Raw genomic sequence first — 18,876 nt, forward strand, 5'->3', positions numbered from 1 at the left:
TTGATATTAATGTTATTATTTATTAACAGAATCTGATATTTTTTTGATTTATAAAACTGCTGTATTACAATTAATTTACAGTTTTTATTCTAAATTTACAAAATTATTAATTTTAGTTTTATTTTTTTATTCTTAAGATTATTTTTTTGGAGATTTATTCTTTTAATTAATTTTTTAATTGACTTTTATATTCGTTTTTTGTTTAATTGTATTACTTTTATTAAATAAATTTTCTATATTTTCAACTTAAATATTTTATTCATTTTTGATCTACAAGTTATCACGAATTACTTAATAATATATTAACTAATTTGCATATTAAAGCCCTTCAGGAAAACTAAAACATTTAGGAATATCCTCACTTTTTTTTAATATATATTTATATTTTTTTTAAATATAAAAATATGTCAATATACCTTTATTAATAGTATTAATATGTTTATATTTCTTAATCTTCGTTTCCATATGTAAATAAAGGATTTTTCATTGTAAATATTCTTCTTAATTTACATTAAGAACCAATAATTATACTATCTATAGATCTAAAAGTTTAACCTTTTTTTTATTATTTATTTTTTTATTTAATATATGAAACCTTTCCATACTTCCATAAAACTATTAGTATCAATACTTAAATTAAGCCATATTCCATGTTTTATTATATAATTAGGCACTTTTACATGAAAAAAATTATTTTCTATTTTATTTTATCTATTAATAAAATTAATTCTCCTTTTGGTCTTTTATTTATATTATTAATTTTAAAAAAAGTAATATTTTTTTTGTTATATACTCGAGATGTATCAGCTATTATTATTTCTAAATTCCAAGCAGAAGTAATAGGTAAATATATTTAAAAAACTAAAAATTATTAAATTAAGCATAATTCCTATTTATCTTCTTTTGGAAATTTCATTTTTGTTTAATGTCCCTCAATTTAAAATACATATTCCTTTTTTTTTTTTCATATTTCATATTTTATAAATTTCAGTTTTTTTTTTTTTTAATTTTTGAAAAATAACCTTTCATTTCTTTATCATATATTTTATGAAATCCATTATTTGTATTAATTTTAAATAAATTTGCACATTCTTATTCTTTTTCTTTATTTGCTTTTTTATTATTTGTTATTCTATTATTAATAAATAAAATTATAACTTTTGGCATCATAAATTTCAACAAATGGACCACTTTAATATGCATTTTAAAACATTTTTTATGCCTTTAAAAATATTCTTTATTATTTTTAAAAAAAATTTTTATATATATTTAAAAAAAAACTTTAAATAAAAATATTATTAAGAATTAATATATAGATAGATATATATTTTTTTATAAAAAAAATAAACATATAATATTCATTCATTATATAAGAATTTATTTTTTTACATATATACTTTCTATAAATAATGTTTTTTTATTATAAAAAATTAAATTTATAAATAATTATTTTAATATAATTATTATTAAACATAATATATATTAATAAATTAATAAAAATAACTAAAATCAAAAACATAACGTACAAAACTTTAAAAAGAATAATATTAAAAAAAACAACAAATTTTTTATCATAATTCCTAAATATGAATAAAAATATAAAAATGAAACCTAAATTAATAATTATTTATATATTTACAAATAATACAATAAAAAAATAAATAATAAATAATCAACTTCTGTAAAATATTGTGAAAATTTAATCATAAGAGCTTCATTAAAACATCAGCAAACCTTATAATCAGCGGATTTTAATTGCAAAAGGAAAATGTTTCACTGAAATATGCATATATTTTCAGTAAAATCAAAAATGTTAATAGTAAAATCGTTTTTATAAACAACTATAGAGACTTTTTATATTAAATATGATCGCACTACTAATAACATAAGGAATATCTTTTTGTAAAAAAGCATTTATATAAATTACTTTAAAACAGATTTTTAAACCTCTAAAGAACAGTATTAAATAATTCAACTTTAAAAAAGAATGAAAGACTTATAAAAAATCTTCCAAAAAATAAAAGAGCAAAATAATAAAGTCTTCAATAATTTTTAGAACAGGCAATTTAATATGATTTAAAGACATTATTAGTAGGAGTTTCTATATATTGTGTATTTTTTAATTTTATAATTAGTAACTATTCTAAAGATTTATAAATACGTGATTTCTAAAAATGAATTAAATTCATAAATAATAATTATTAAATCAAAAAATTAAAAAGAACTAGCAATAATTTTAATTGATTTAAGAAATTAAATTATTATAAGAAAATAGTAAATATATTATCGATTTTAATTTATAAATAAAATAATGAAACAATCGAAGTATATTTATAAGAAAAGACAGTAAGGAGATGTTTTTCATTTTAAATCTTGCTTTTAGAAATATATCGAAATCTATCAGGATAAAAATAATAGCAGAAATAAATGCATATAGTCTAAAAAATTTAATAAATTAATTAATAAATATTAGAATTTAGCTATTTTTATAAAAATTTATATCTAAAAAAATATATTTATATGTATAATTTTATTAACATTGAACATTTAACTACTTTATAAGATCGAAATTTCAATTTTACATTAAAAAAATATGATTTATTATAATTATTATTGCTTTTATTATAAATTTAGCATTTTTATCTTAATTCGTAAAAAGGTTTAAACTAACAAGTTACTCAAAATCATTATAATAATTCAAAATCTGAAAACTAAATTTATTATTTAGGATTTGTTTAATTAATTTCAACCTGAAAATGATGCTTTTTTGGCTTTTAATTAATATTACTATTAAAAATATTAACAAATGGTAAAATATACTGGAGAAAATAAAATAATATTAGCCTTTATACTGAAAAAGAATACGCTCTATAATTTATCCTAAATATTTAAGCAAATAAATTATATTTTTAAACTAAAAGAAAATTTTCCATTAAGTTTTTTAAGTAAAAAAATAAAGAAATCTAGGTAATATTTGGAAATATATTTTATATTATTAAAGAATTTATAACTTTTTAATGATTAAAAATAAGGCATATTTATATAAACATTTATATAAACTTCTTTTAAAAAAATAAAATAAAAAAGGTGAACTTATATTTATTGTATTTCGCCCTATTTGTTCAATAATGGGATTATTATTTAATCCAATAATATATTGCTTTCATTTACTTGCTATAGTGAATACGTTTATGATTTAAAGTGTAATATAATCAGTAACAATGAATAGAATATAACTTTTTTTGATATTTATTATAGGAATTATAATTATATTTATTTATTCAAAGTTATTTGTTTTTATTTTTTTAATGGAAATATTACTTTTAATGATAATTAAGGATAAAAGATGTGTAATTTCTTTTTTTGTCTTAATTTTTTACAGTTTATAACGGAATAAAAAATGAGAGAGGGAAATTAATTAAAATTTTGCTAAAATTTCTTGCACTGTATAGTAATATCTGAAATAAGATGAAATAGTTTTTTTTTATGTTTTTACCTTTTTTATTTTCGTGAATATTATATTTGGTATTGATATTTTTGCATAATTGAGAGATGAAAAAAATGCTACTATATTCGAAGATATCAAAAATAAATGTTTCATATGCAGTATTTATAGTGACGGATTTTAATTTTGTATTGTAAATTTACATAATTATAGTATTTTTTTATTAAATAATAAAACAAAAAAAATTATAATATATGTATTATATTAAAAACAAAGACTAATTATAATGCTATTGAATATTATATTTGATAAAAAGTAAACAAAAAATATAATATTTTGTTTCTGGTTATGAAAGCTATTTGATAAGATTAGTAAAAAAAAATAAAAATCAAATGAAGTAAACGAAAAATTAATTGAATTTTTTAAACAAAGGTTAATTTAACTAACTTTATGATAAAAAATGCATTAGAAAAAGAAAGATAATTATTAATTTTTTTGTTATAAATTATTAGTTATTTTTTATTTTTAAAATACTATATTTATATATTTTTAAATAGAAATAAAACAATTATTTATAATTTAGAAAAAGTTTTATATATTTTATATATATAATAAATACATCAACTTTTTTCTAAATTATAATATAAATTATATATAATTTATTTATTTTTTGCAAAAGAAATTAAAATAAAAATTTATGATTTTTTTTTTTTTTTCTATTTTTTACTCTAGTTTTTTTATAAATAGTTATAATATAAAATAATTTTTTTGAAATAATAAATTAAAAATCAATAAAAAAATATATCAATTTTTAAAATAAATGAACTTATATGAAAATTACAATTTTAAATCATTATTAAAATTTTGAAATTTAAATTTCATCTAAATTATTAGCAAATATTATAGGTTTAAAAGTTTAATCCTTTTAATTATAAAATATAAATAATAAGAAATATAATTTTACCACTTAATCATTCATAATTCCAGATTTACTAAAATGCTAAATTAATTCGTTTTTTCCTTAAAGTCGTGCATAACACAGATAGCAAACCTTAATATTATATATATTTATAAAAAATATAAATAATATTATTTTCAAATTACTTTTTCGCTTCTTATCATATCCCATTTTTTACCATTAAATTAATTATAAAATTGAACAATATGCTTGTAATTAATAAAATTAATAAAAGCATAGCCAATATTACAATAATTCTTTTTATTTTTAAAAAATACTTAAAAATAAATGTAATTTTGATTTATTTTACTTTGAAATCAATTGGTAAATATATGAAATCATATAAACCTTTGAAATTAAAATTAATAATTTTCAAAAAATCTTCCTGATTATATTTATTAGGAATATTTCTTATCATAACAGTATTTCGTTTGTCAATTCCATTTATTATATTATATAAGTGGATTGTATAGTTTTAATTATTATTATTGTTATTATTAATATAAAACAATCGAATATTAGGAATACAATCACTAATATTTTGATTCCTATCATTAATAGTTTTAATTTCAGCCTCATCGTGCTGGTTTTCTATATTAAAATTTAAAATTTTTGGTTATTAATTTTTTTAAAAATTATTTATTTAAATCTATTGTTATAATTAATTTTTTTATTCTTATTATTGAGTATTATTTTTTAAAATGTTAAATTATTAAGAGTTAAACCTAGCTGAGTTTATATTCATTTTTTTTTTAATTTAAGATTTTAATTATTATTATTAGAAATATTAAAATGGTTATTATTATTTTTGTAATTTTAATCTAAAGGGATATAATCATTTAAATAAGAGTTATTATTTTAATTTTAATTATTAAACTATTCTATTATTTTTTACAATTAATATATTTTATTTTTATTTATATAAATTTTTAAAATAGATTTAAATATATAATTATTTACTTTAGTTTTATAATTCAAAAAGAAAATTAATTTTTTTATTATTAATATTTTCTTCGAATTAAAAATATATGTTATTTAATAAATCTATTATAAATGATTCATCATATAAAGGAAAATAATTTAAATGTAGATTTGTTAATAATATATTATTTTGATTGTAAAAGTAAAGCAAATTCCTTATTTCTACCAAAGATCTTTTGTCGTCAAATCTTACAATAATATTATTTTAAAACTTATTCCATTCAATTATTTATCCAAATAAGCTTAAATAAGTAAAAAGTTAGTCATTTTTTAATAAATGAGTATTTTTTATAACCTAAAAAAATAAAAAATATATATATATTTAATATTTTATTTTACCATGGTATCTATATTACTATCCTCTTGTAAATAATAAGTATTTACCATTTAAAATTTAAGAAGAATTAAATAGACTTTAAATGATTAAATTAAGCTAAAAAAGTTAATTTAATAAAGACTTTTTAAGTTAAAATTATATATAAATAAAATGTAAGTAAATATAAAATATATTTTTAAATAAATTCATAAAAGGAGAATATTTTTTTATTTTTTAATACTTCTTTTCTAAATTAATAATTTGAAATTCCCCTTAAAATTTTATTTATTCCTAAATTGAGTTAAATTAGTTTTAATCAATAACTTTGAAAATAATTTTTCTTGTAATATTCTTATTCATGTTTTTCTATTTTTTTTATTAAATATAAATAAAAATATACATAAAGCGTAAAAAAATAAAATATTATTATTAAAAAAATATAGTTTAAAAACAATTCTTTACTAAAATTTAGTCATTTTGATTATTTACGTCGTTAAACATTTATTTCTTGATTTTTTAAAAAAAGAACAATATATTATTTTTTAATTCATTATAATCATCATATGAATTGGGTGATTCTAAAGTAGTTTATTAAGAAGAAGAGCATATCTAAACATCACCAAGACTATCATCATTTGATTTTTTATTTGCTATTAATCTTTTAATTTTAGAATATTTATAAGTTTATTTTATTTTATATTACATTTTAGGCTGTTTTTCTTTCTGATGTTGTTATTTATTAATATTTTATTGTAAATTTTAAGATTAGCTTTAATTATTTGTTTAATTTACAGTTGCATCTATCAAACGGAGATATTCATTAAATTCGTCATCAAAATTAATATCCATTTGAAAGAATATATAAATACTTTAATTTTATAATGTTTTTTATAAAATAAATAATAATTATTAATACTTTATTTAAATTATTATTTTTTTTTTTTTTTAAGTTTTTTTTTTTTAATAATTTTTTTTTTTTGAATGAATAATATATATATATATATATTTCGCTATTTATTAAAATTAATAAATAATTTCTTTTTAATAAAAAATATTAATAATAAATTTTTAATTTCGTTTTAAATTAATTAAAAAAAAAAATTATAATCCTAATTTTCATTAATAAAACTTATAAAAATTTTAATTCAATATTAAATTAAAAAAAAATAATAATAATATGTTGTCAACAATCATGTAAACAAGAGTAATATATTAAAAAAAATAAAAAAATCAAAAAAATATATTTACATATTAAAAAAAATAATACTTAATTTAATATTTATCATTACTATATATTTTTTAAACAAAAAATAAATATATTAATAATAAAATAAATAGTTAAATATTATTATATTTAATGCTTAAATTAAAGATTATGATATTATAAAATCATATTAAAATGATAAAATTAAATACCCAACTTTAAAAGGTTCTACTTAAAATATTATATAAGATAAGTTGTATATGAATTCAACATTATTTTAAAGCATGCATTTATATTATATGAAAAGCAAAGTACTAATTATTTTCACAAGAAAAAAAATTAAAATAAAAAATATATAACCATTTTATTCAAATATATATTAAATATAATTTTAGTGCAATTTATATAAATTTACATAAATAAGTAAATCAAAAACTTCTTTTATTTAAAACAAAAAACAAAAGAATTTCAAATTTAAAATAGGAGTAATTAAATCTATCTAACCTAACCTAAACTTAAATTTATAACATGTATAATTATATAGGAGTTATTTTAGTAAAAGTTTAAGAAAAAAAATTATATTTTATATATAATTTAAAAATAAAAATAATAATAATTATAAATGAACTAAAATAACATATTAATTTTTAAATATAAAAATATGTCTGTTTGGAAAAGTTTATTTAGTCACACATAATACTACAACAGGAATATAAAGAGTCATAAAAATAATAAAAAAGCATAAAATCAACCAAAAGCAAGAAAACTTAATATTTTAAGAACTAAATATATTTAAATAAATTAGCCATCCTAACATAGTTAAAATATTCAAATATTTTTCAGAGTAAAAGTGCATAAATAAATAAAAAAAGATAAACAAAAGATATTTTTATGAAAAAGAATTATTTTAAAAGTAAAATAGAAAAACTCATTTAGCGAATAAATAGCATCAACATATACTAAATATAAATAGATTTTTTTCTGCAATTTCATATTGTAATTTGAACGGAATAGTACATAGAGATTTAAAAATCTTAGAATATACTTTTTGAATCTTAAAATTCATGTAGCGAAATAAAAATTATCGATTTTGGTGCTCCAGCAATATTAATTAAAGACCAAAAAAAATTAAAATTAGAATGGGAACTTTTTACCATATTTCTCCTGAAATTTTATTTAGGAAGTCTTATGATAAGAAATGTGATATATGGTTTTTGATTATTGTCTTATATATACTTTCATGTGAGTATGTGGGTAATAATTTTATTATATTTGTCTCTTTTAATTTTTAGTTTTGCTTTTTTTTATAATATATTATAGATATCCTCCATTTTTTTATAAATTAGTAAAAGAAACTTTTTAAAAATTTAAAGTGGGAAATTCAAATCCCATAGTATAATTTAAGTATTTTTGTTCTTAATGTTTTTTTCTAAAAAAAAAAAAGCAGAAGAAATTTTTTTAAATATAATAATTTTAATATAAAGATTAGGAAAAATTTCTAATGAAACAAAAGATTTGATTACATGAATGTTTAAATATGATCCTTAAGAAAGAATAAAAACAATAGAAGCATTTGCACGCCCTTGGATGAATTCAATTAATAATGATATGCCATTAAATAAAATAATTGTGCAAAAAATACAATATATTAATTCTCAAAATAAACTCGGCATAAATAATAATAGTAAATTAATTAACTAATAAATAAAATAAATAGGAATTATATAAAAATTTAAAAAAAATTAGATATTAATGAATATTGCATGATAATAAAAGAAGAAAAACTAATTGAAGGTAAAATATAAAAAAAAAAAATATTTTAAATAAAAAAGGATTCTTAAGTAAGTTTTTATGGAAATAAATTAAGACCTATGTAAAATTTTGAAGCTGTATTTGATATTGTTGATTAAAATTAATCGAGTAAAGTAGAATTTAATGAAATTATAGTCACTTTAATGAAAAAGGAATAATTATTATCAGAAAAAATAAAATAAGTATTTAAACTAATTAATTATGAGGTGTTTATTTTTATTCAATTATTTTTTTATTCTTTTATAAATATAAATAAGTATAATGGTGGATAATTAATAAAAATTAAATGGAAATAATGTTTGGTGATATGTAAATCAATAGAAGGGTCTAGAATAGATTATTAAATGATTTTTTGATTAGAATAAAGATGGAATTGTAAACTGATTTTTATTTTTATTTTTATTTTTTTATATTGTTAAAAAAAGAAAAAAAAAAGATAAACCTAAATAAATTTATATATATATTAATGGGCAGTATAAATTTAAATTTTCTAAGATGTTTTATAAATATAAGCACTAATAGAAATAAAAAAGATAATTAAACTAAAATACATTTAAAATTTATATATAAAAAGTAATTAAAAATTAATATATAAACGCGAATTTCTAATTTATAATTAATATATAGAAGTGTATAAATATATTATAAATTTTATTTTATATAATATTTTTTATTAATATATTTAATTAAATGGATTTTTTTTAAATATGCATTTTTATTAAATAATTTTATACTTTTTTAAAAAAATTAATAAAAATATAAAATTATTAATTATTAATTATTATTTTTAACAAATTATTAACATTATGATTATATATATATTAGTTAATATTTTTTTTTTTTAATAATAATAATTTATTTTATTTCTTAATAAACTTTTAATATATTTAGTAAAATAATAATAATTATATTTTAATTTTAATATTTTTAATTTATATTGAGTATATTACATATTACATATAAATAATTATTTTTTTTTATTCAATTTTATTAAATTTTTTATTTTTTTTATATATTTTTAAATATTACAAATTAGAAAAAAAATTTAAATATGAAACATGTAAGTTAATAAAAAACTCATACTAAAAACGATTTATAAAATAAAGTAAAATAAAAATTAATATTAAACAAATTTTTTTTTTTCATTTTAATTAATAATGTAAATAAATAATTTTTAAAAAAATTTTAGGAATAAGATTAAAATTAATTTCCATAATTAACTCTAGAAAAAATAATAGGTAAAGGCACATTTGGAGTAGTATATTAAGCTAAATTAGTAGAAACAGGTGAACTTGTAGCAATAAAGAAAGTATTTTAAGATAAAAGGTATAAGAATCGTGAATTCGAGATAATAAAAATGCTTGATCATTAAAATTTGATAAAATTAAAACACGCCTATTATACATAAGGAAAAAAAGTTTAAAATAATAATAAAAAAAATAAAATTAATAAAAAAAAAAGGAAGATGAAATATATTTAAATATAGTAATGGATTTTATGCCTGAAACATTATCGAATATAATAAAATATTATAGAAAAAACAAATAATAATTTCCTCCATTATTAATTAAAATATTTTCTTATTAAATGTTTAGAGGACTAGCACATTTAAAAGGTTTAGATATAGCCCATAGAGATATAAAACCTTAAAATATATTGACTGATTCTGCTAAACATATGCTTAAAATTTGTGATTTTGGTTCTGCTAAAATACTTGTTAAAGGTTAATTTTTTTAAAATAAAATAAATATTACTATTTATTTTTTTTTTTTTTTTTTTAAAAAAGGTGAACCAAATATTTCTTATATATGCTCTAGATATTATAGAGCTCCTGAGTTAATTTTTGGGTAAGAATAATATAGTACCAAAATTGATGTTTGGTCTATAGGTACTATTATGGCAGAAATGATTTTAGGAGAGCCTTTATTTCCTGGAGAAAATTCTGTTGAATAATTAGTTGAAATTATTAAAATTTTAGGCACTCCTACTAAAGAATAAGTTTTAAAAATGAATCCTTTACATAATTAATTTAATTTTCCATAAATAAAACCTACTTAATGGACTCGAGTATATAAAAATATAATAAAAATACACATCATTTTTTAAAAAAAAGATTTTTTAAAAATAAAAACCAGATTCTTTACTTATTGATTTAATCGGTAAAATACTTGTTTATGTGCCAAACGAAAGACCTAATCCTTTAGAAATATTACTTCATCCATATTTTAATGAATTAAGAACATAAGAATTTTAACAAAAATATCCTTTTATATAAGATTTATTTAATTTTTCTGAAGGTTAGTTTTTTTTTTTATGACATATTTTTGAAATTAAAATAAAAATTATAGAAGAGAAAATGAGTTAACCTTAATTAATTAATTTATTGGTCCCCTAATGGTATAAAAACATATAATTTGATTAATTAAATAAAGAATTTAATTCTAAATTGAAATTACCTTAAGATAATAAAAGTTGAAAAATATAAAAATTAAATTGTTTTTATTATAAAAAAAAATAAAAGAAGCAGTTTTTATTATTTATATACATTAATATATTAAATATTCATTCATAGTTTTTTTTTTTTTTATTAATTATTTTCTTAGCCTTAATAATTATTTATTTTATATCATTATAATCATTTTTTATTTCTTTCATACATTTATCCCATATAATTTACTATTTAAATGCTTAAGTAACATCATATTTTTTATTTTAAAATGATTAATATTATCCTTTATTTAATAATTAATCACTTTTAAGGACTTTAGGATTTTTACATAATAATTATTAATTTTTTATATAATTATCTTTTGAATTTTTAAAAGATAAAGATGTATTATTATTATTTTCTTTTTTATCTTTATTAACATTATTAATTCTCCATTCTTTAAATTTTTATAATATATTATCTCCTTCTTTATTTCTAAGTCTACCATATCTTGTAAGTATTTATTTATTAATTTAAATTTAACTATTTTCTATGGTATTTTATTTTGATAATGCATAAGCATACCTTTATTCAATTATTTCTTATGAAGATCTATTAGTAGGTATTTATTCTTTTGTGTAATAACCAAAATATTAAAAATAAGGATGAACAGTTCCTTAATTCTGTAATATTTTTTTATTTTATTAAGACTATTTGAAATTTACATATTCCTTATTTCTTAAGAAAAATTTATAATCTGCTTTATTATTAATTTAATGATGAGTACTAAATGATTTTGTTATCTTTTCTATGTTTTATACTTTCACACTTTCATTTTATAATTCTTAATGTAATTATTTAGCTGAACGAATTATATTTTGAAATAAATCATTTTTAATAATTTATTAATTATTATTTTTGGTTTAAAATGATGTATAAAGTTTTTCAATAGAATTAACTCTTAATGATAAATTTTATTAATTTTTATTTGATAAATTTTAAGAAAATAAACCTTATATTTATTTTGGCGAAAAAAATAAAGAAAAACTATTATCATTCATTTGCTTTAAATTTATTAATAATTTTTAAAAATTTATTTTATAAATTTATTATAAATAATTAAATAAATTTTTAACTATTTAACACTATTTTATTATTATATATTTATAACAGGTTTAAATAAAATATGAAATCTTTGAAATCTTTTAATTATTTAATTAATTATTTTATATAAGCTTTTTTTTATTTTAAATAATAACGTTTCCAACTCAATATAATTATTTTAGTTTATTAAAATGCCCTTCTTCAATTTAAATTAAATCTTAATAATTTCCTTACTCAATTATTTCTCCTTTCTCCATTACAAAAATCCTATCAAATAACTCCATTTTTTCGATTCTATGAGAAATATAAATAAGTGTTTACCCTTCTGATATTTTGAAAATATAATCAATAATTTTTTAATGAGTCTATGGCTCCATATTAGAAGTAGCTTCATCAATACAAATTATATCAGAATTTTTTAAAGAAAGTCTTAAAAAATTAATTATTTATTTTTCGCCATTAGAAAGATTTTTTCCTCCTTCTTAAATTTAGAAGTCTAAATCAATATTAGATTATGAATTACTATCCTATATTTTAAGATCATATTATTATATTCTTTATTATATATGTTCTTAAGAATATTCATCATTCGGATCTAAATTATCCTTAAGATTACTTTTAAAAAGAAAGCTAAATTAAGGTATAATTGATATTCTTTATCTTAATTCTTTAAGACTAAATGATTTTATACTTTTATTATCAATATATATATCTCCTTATTAATATGGATATAATTTAAATAATAAATTAAAAATAGATGTCTTTCCACTTCCAGTTCTTCCACAAAACACTACTTTTTCTCCTTTTTTTATTTAAAGATTAATATTTTTTAAAGAATATTTGAAATTATTATCATCATAAGACATGAATAAATTTTTAAATACAATTTGAAATTATTGCCCATCAAGAATTTTTTATTCATTTTTCTCATTTAAATTTTCTTTTTCATTTTAATAATATTGATTTATTCTTTCCATAGAAACCATATTTTACTAAAAGTGTATTTAATAATAAATTAAGTTTTCAAATAATTAAGAAAAAAGTAATGAATAAGTAAAACTGAGAGTAATATTTGCATAATTAAAATCAATATTATTAAATAATAAATACAAACAAACAGTACATACACTTATAGTAATTATATTAGAACATAAAAATATTCTAATAAACAACCATACTTAAATTTCAAATAAATTAACTAGTGAATTATTATAATCATTTAGCTTTTCAATAAAATTCTTTAATATGCTTTTTTCTTATTTAAATGTTCTTATTGTTATTAATCCATTAATTACTTCATTAATTATAGTTATAATTTTTGCTTTATTTACAGAATTAAGTCTTTTTAATTATTGATTTCCCAAAGAAAATTAATTATAGAAATAATACATTGAACTAAGACATAATATAAATGGAATTATTATTTAAGGATAAAGTACTCCTATTACAACTAAATAACCAATTATCAAAACATATAAACCTACAAGTTCATTAAAATAAAAATATGATTCCATTTACATACTACATATATCATCTGATACTCTAGTCATAATTCTTCCGATTGCAGTATTATCAAAAAAATTCATTTTACTAAAAATGATCGAGTTATTTAACTTATTAAATATATTTTTAGCACTATTTATACTTGTAAAGAAGTAAAATAAACATTTAAAAAATATAGCAACAATATTTACCATTATTAAAAATACAAATACTTATTTAAATGAATTATCAAATTATTCATTTAATTTTTTATAAAAATATGATTGAGGATTTATAATATCCTTTAACCAAAAATCTATTAAAAGTGTAATTGTTTAACATATAAAAAATGATAAAATAAATAAAAAAAGTATAAAATAATTCATTGATTCAAAATAGGTTAAATATACATTGAATGATATACTTCCAAATTCTTTTTTTTCATCTTCTGTTAAATAAATATTTTCAATGTTCGAAATACTTTATGATAAAGAATTAATTTATATTTCTTATGATTCTTTAGTCTATTAAAATTATTAATTAGGCTACTATTATTCTTTTTGTAATTAATTTTCTTGTGGTTTTTTTACATTTATCAATTAACTTTCAAAAAATATATCTATTTATTATTATTCTAATATTATTTCTCCATTATCAATTAAAATAATTTAATTAACATTATTTTTATATTTAAGAATATTATAATTACTTGAACTAAATAAAACTGTTTTTCCCATTTTTAATAATAATTTTAATATCATATTTTAGAATATTTTCTCCTAAACTTAAATATCTATTAAACTAAAAATATCATCAAATAAGTAAATATCTTTTTAAGCATAAAGTGCTCTACATATACAAATTCTTTATCTTTATCCTCCACTTAAATTAATTCCTCCTTAATAAACTACTTTCTCATCTCCTTTATGAAATTAATTAAAATCATATTATAAATCACATGCTTAAACACATTAATCATACCATTCCTTATTATATTCAAGCCCGAAAAGAATGTTTTCTTTAATAGTTTATGTTTATAACCAACTATTCTATGATACAATACATACTTCTCCTTTTAAATAAAATAAAGATTTATTATTGTTATTTTATAAATTTAATAATTCATCTTCATTATTTTAGCAATTAAATTATTCCATTTCATTTAAAATAGAATTAAGGAAGGCTGTTTTTCCACTTCCTATTTTTCCTATTATAAAATTAAGAGAACCCTATTCTATTTTTAATTCTTTTACTTTTATTTCAAATTATTTAATTATATTTTCATTAATATTAGATTTATCTTAATAATCCTATTAATTATATTAATATTTTAATGACGGGAATTTAAATACTATATTTTATATTTATATGCAATATTAATTTTCCATATATTAATCTTATTTTTAAACAATATAATCTATTTCTTATTAATATAAATAACTTTTAGATCGAGAATATTAAATTTAATAATCATATACATAAGAAAATGCTTGAGGAAAATAAGATAATATTTATTATAGAAAACCGAAAAGTGTAATTATAGTAAAAATATTTATGCTTTAAATTTGATTATTATTTGTTTCATAATATTAAGTCAAAGTATAAAATAATAATAAATAACTTATATTATACCAAGTAAAAAAAGAAAGAGATTCAAATGCTCTAGCTAAAATAAAAAACTTGAATTCTTTTTATCTACTTTATTAAATTTTATTTTCAAAAATAGTTTCCCAGCATAAATATTTAATACTTTTTATTCCTTCGTAAATATCTTTACTTAAAGATACTCTTTAATCTTATTAACATATCTATTTCTAATCATATATAAATACGATTTTCATAAAAATTTAATTTATAATTATTATAATAATAATAAAGAGTATCAAATAAAATATAATAGAACCAACTTTATAATAAAGTAAGCCAATAATTAAACAAATGAAAATAAATTATTAAAATAAAGTTACAGTTCCCCAATATAACATTTAGGCTTATTTCATATCTACATTTAATAAGTTATTTATGTCAGGAATAACTTATTTATTATTTTCATTTTAAAACTTTTAATAATCTTACAATAATGGCTTTATTCTTAAAGTTTTTTAAAAATAAATAAGTCATTGAACAATTATATTTAATCTACCATTATATATCATACCATATAAAATAGGCATTAAAAAAATTCGAACAAATACAAGCCGAAATTAAAATGAAAAAAAGAAATAATAATTTATAAAAACTTTTTTATTATGTATTAAGTGCATTTGCTATTTCATCTAATATATATATTTATAATATTTAGAATATCGCTTAAAGCAAATTTGTTAAAAATCCATATAAAAAATGTTGCCATGATATATGATAAATAATTTTTAATAATCCAAAATTAGTTTTTTCTTTAAAGTATTAGTGATTATTCTTTAAATAATCTTCTAATTATATTAAATGATTTCTTAATTAATTATTTTTTGACTAAAATTTTTATAAATTTATATTTTAAAGTTGATTAGTATTAGTGAATGATTTAATTTTAGATATTAATTTTGTATATTACGTTAAAAATATATTATTTTCAACAAAATTATCATCATATTTAGGCAGTATCTCTTCTATGTCTAAATATTAAAATAGATTGTAATTACAGCTTTCCATTTATTTTAATTTTTAGAGACTTTGTTCGTAAATATTATAGAGTATTATATTTAAATTAATTATAAAAAAATTAAATTTTTAAAAATATTAAAAAAATATATTTAAATATCAAAAATTACAAAAAACCGCATAACTTTTATTTTGTAAAATGTTATTAATAAGTAAAATTATAAAAATAATTATTCTATATGTTTTGAATAAAAGTAATATTTAAAATATTTATATTTAATTAAATAAATAATAAAAATTTATGTTATTATTTATTTTCTAATTATAATAATAATTTAATATAATTTATATGTATTTTTATTATTTAATTCATTTAGTATAAATATTTTTATTCTTAAATATTTTATTATTTAAAATTTTATTTTTTTAAAAATTTATATTTTTATTTTATTATTTGAATATTTATAAAGCGAATAATGTCATAATTTATATTAAAAATTAAATAGAAGATTATTTAATATGAATTTAAATTAATTAAAAATATTATTAAATAATTTTTATTAAACTATTTAATTAATTTGAAAGATGTTTATTTTTGTATTTTGGTGATAATATATATTTATATTATATTGATTTTTATTTTTTAATAACTAATTTTAAAAAAAATATATAAAAAAAAACTATTATACTATTTTTTTTATAGTTAAAAAAATAAAAAATAAAAAAATTTAAAAAAAATATAATAAATTAATAAATATGTATATAAAAATAAAAAAAGAAATATTGCATTTAAATAAGAATAATAATAATAATAATAAAAAAATTGTATAAAAATATAAAAATGAATATAAAAAATATATATATTACTTAAAAAAAAATAAATTTAATATAATGTAAAATATTTAATTTTTATAAAATATTAAATTAAATAAAAAAAAAAAATATAATATATATATATAAAAAATTATTAGAAAAAATAAATTATAAAATAAAAATAAAAAAATATAGTAAAAAATATATATTAAAAAATGAATTGATTATAAATAATAATAATATAAATATTTAAATAATAAAATATATTAATAATAATAATAATAATAATAATAATAATAATAATAAAATTAATATTTATAATAATATTTGTAATAATAATAATATAATAAATTTATAATTAATATTAATTTTATACTATTTTTTTAAAAAATATAAATAAATAAATTTACCTTTATATATATTATAAATAATATATAAATTATTTTTATATAAAAAATCTTTTTAATTATTTATTATATATAATATTTAAATTTAATATAATTATATTTAATTTTTTTTTTTTTATAAAATTATTTAATTATTTATTATATTATATTTTTTTTTTATCTTTTGATTTAATATAATATTTTTTAATTTAATTTTTTTTTTTCTAATTTTTATATACTATAAAATAATATTTTTTTTTATTTTTAATAATATTGAATATTTTTTATTTCTTGTTTTTTGAAATCATATTAAATAAACTTTTTTTTATCATTTTAGAAATTGTTTAATATTTAAAAATTATATCAGATCAGATTTTTTTATAAAATTTAATCTTTATTTTTTATTTTAAATATTTTTTCAAACTTTAATTTGCATTTGAATATTATTAATTTTATTATATTATATAATCATATTATTTTTAATATTTTCAATCTAAATTATCTTTATAAATTAAGTTTTTACTTATTTCTTTTATCTTAATTTTTTAAGATATAAAGATATTTTACTTTTATAATCAACATATAAAACATTTTTTTAATTATGATACTATCTCAATATAATATTATATATCAATTTTTTTTTTCTTTACAATAAATTCTATTCTTTCTTTAAATAAGTATTACTTTTATTAATTTATAATTTCAAGTATTGTTATTATTTTATAAATCTTTATATTTAGTCATAGCAGAAATTTTTTGCTTTATTATTATCGTATTTTTTTTTTTTTTAATAGATATAATATTTTTAATAAGATTAAATCTAAAATATTATTAATTTATAAAATAAGTAAGATGAAAGAAATGAATAAGTAAGATTGAGTGTAATATTTGCATATTCGAAATCAATATTATTAAATAGTATAAATTATCAACCAGGAAAAATACTTATAGAAATGAATTAAAAGATAAAATATTTTTAAAAATATCCATACATTTGTTTCATGTAAATTAGCTTATAAATAATTAAAAGTATTTTATAGTTAAATATAATTATTTAGAATACTTTGTTCCTTATTTAAATGTTCATTTTGTTAATAGTCTTCTAATTACTTCATTTATAATAGTTATTAATACTGATTTATTTGAAAAATTAAATATTTATATTACTAGTTATCCTAAAGAACATTAATAATAGAAATATTACTTACAACTAAGACATAATTAATATAAATGAAATTTTATTTTAAGGATAAAATATTCCTAAACCAACTAAATTAACCTATTATTAAAATAAAAATACTTAATATCTCAATTAATTTAATGAATAATAATAATTAGTTTACATT

At 14.8% G+C, this 18,876-nt stretch overlaps 4 protein-coding genes across 4 annotated transcripts, besides 21 other annotated features; 2 read left to right on the top strand and 2 right to left on the bottom strand. All coding sequences in view use genetic code 6, as the record gives it.

Annotated features, from left to right (window-relative positions):
- Positions 1-314: 314 nt before the first annotated feature.
- Positions 315-932, bottom strand: IMG5_181220 (hypothetical protein). Its single transcript, XM_004027489.1, has 3 exons — positions 794-932; positions 417-740; positions 315-361 (listed from the first exon to the last, which is right to left on the bottom strand). Exons 1-3 carry the CDS (start codon positions 914-916, stop codon positions 359-361), a joined length of 450 nt encoding a protein of 149 aa, XP_004027538.1. The 5' UTR covers positions 917-932; the 3' UTR covers positions 315-358.
- Positions 363-406: a microsatellite.
- Positions 933-1,097: 165 nt separating the features above from the next.
- Positions 1,098-1,140: a microsatellite.
- A 56-nt stretch (positions 1,141-1,196) lies between these two features.
- Positions 1,197-1,241: a microsatellite.
- Positions 1,224-1,278: a microsatellite.
- Positions 1,227-1,279: a microsatellite.
- Positions 1,236-1,285: a microsatellite.
- A 157-nt stretch (positions 1,286-1,442) lies between these two features.
- Positions 1,443-1,493: a microsatellite.
- Positions 1,494-6,631: 5,138 nt separating this feature from the next.
- Positions 6,632-6,679: a microsatellite.
- Positions 6,636-6,678: a microsatellite.
- A 1,011-nt stretch (positions 6,680-7,690) lies between the features above and the next one.
- Positions 7,691-9,074, top strand: IMG5_181230 (hypothetical protein). The gene is made up of 4 exons (XM_004027490.1): positions 7,691-8,158; positions 8,225-8,297; positions 8,747-8,898; positions 8,974-9,074. The coding sequence occupies exons 1-4, from the start codon at positions 8,153-8,155 to the stop codon at positions 9,070-9,072; spliced, it is 330 nt and encodes a 109-aa protein (XP_004027539.1). The 5' UTR covers positions 7,691-8,152; the 3' UTR covers positions 9,073-9,074.
- Positions 9,075-9,542: 468 nt separating this feature from the next.
- Positions 9,543-9,590: a microsatellite.
- Positions 9,560-9,660: a microsatellite.
- Positions 9,661-9,767: 107 nt separating this feature from the next.
- IMG5_181240 (hypothetical protein) lies at positions 9,768-11,192 on the top strand (the record flags this gene model as incomplete). The annotated part of the gene is made up of 5 exons (XM_004027491.1): positions 9,768-10,133; positions 10,178-10,439; positions 10,503-10,783; positions 10,830-11,013; positions 11,065-11,192. The coding sequence occupies 5 exons, from the start codon at positions 9,768-9,770 to the stop codon at positions 11,190-11,192; spliced, it is 1,221 nt and encodes a 406-aa protein (XP_004027540.1).
- Positions 10,137-10,176: a microsatellite.
- Positions 11,193-12,211: 1,019 nt separating the features above from the next.
- Positions 12,212-12,261: a microsatellite.
- Positions 12,262-12,412: 151 nt separating this feature from the next.
- IMG5_181250 (hypothetical protein) lies at positions 12,413-15,118 on the bottom strand (the record flags this gene model as incomplete). Its single annotated transcript, XM_004027492.1, has 2 exons — positions 12,413-13,689; positions 14,212-15,118. 2 exons carry the CDS (start codon positions 15,116-15,118, stop codon positions 12,413-12,415), a joined length of 2,184 nt encoding a protein of 727 aa, XP_004027541.1.
- Positions 14,073-14,111: a microsatellite.
- A 997-nt stretch (positions 15,119-16,115) lies between the features above and the next one.
- Positions 16,116-16,155: a microsatellite.
- Positions 16,151-16,194: a microsatellite.
- A 516-nt stretch (positions 16,195-16,710) lies between these two features.
- Positions 16,711-16,754: a microsatellite.
- Positions 16,711-16,795: a microsatellite.
- Positions 16,726-16,775: a microsatellite.
- A 481-nt stretch (positions 16,796-17,276) lies between the features above and the next one.
- Positions 17,277-17,361: a microsatellite.
- A 12-nt stretch (positions 17,362-17,373) lies between these two features.
- Positions 17,374-17,494: a microsatellite.
- Positions 17,495-18,876: the final 1,382 nt, after the last annotated feature.

The sequence above is a fragment of the Ichthyophthirius multifiliis genome (genome assembly GCF_000220395.1).
Source record: "Ichthyophthirius multifiliis unplaced genomic scaffold scaff_1120509251321, whole genome shotgun sequence".
Classification (NCBI taxonomy): Eukaryota; Ciliophora; class Oligohymenophorea; order Hymenostomatida; genus Ichthyophthirius; species Ichthyophthirius multifiliis.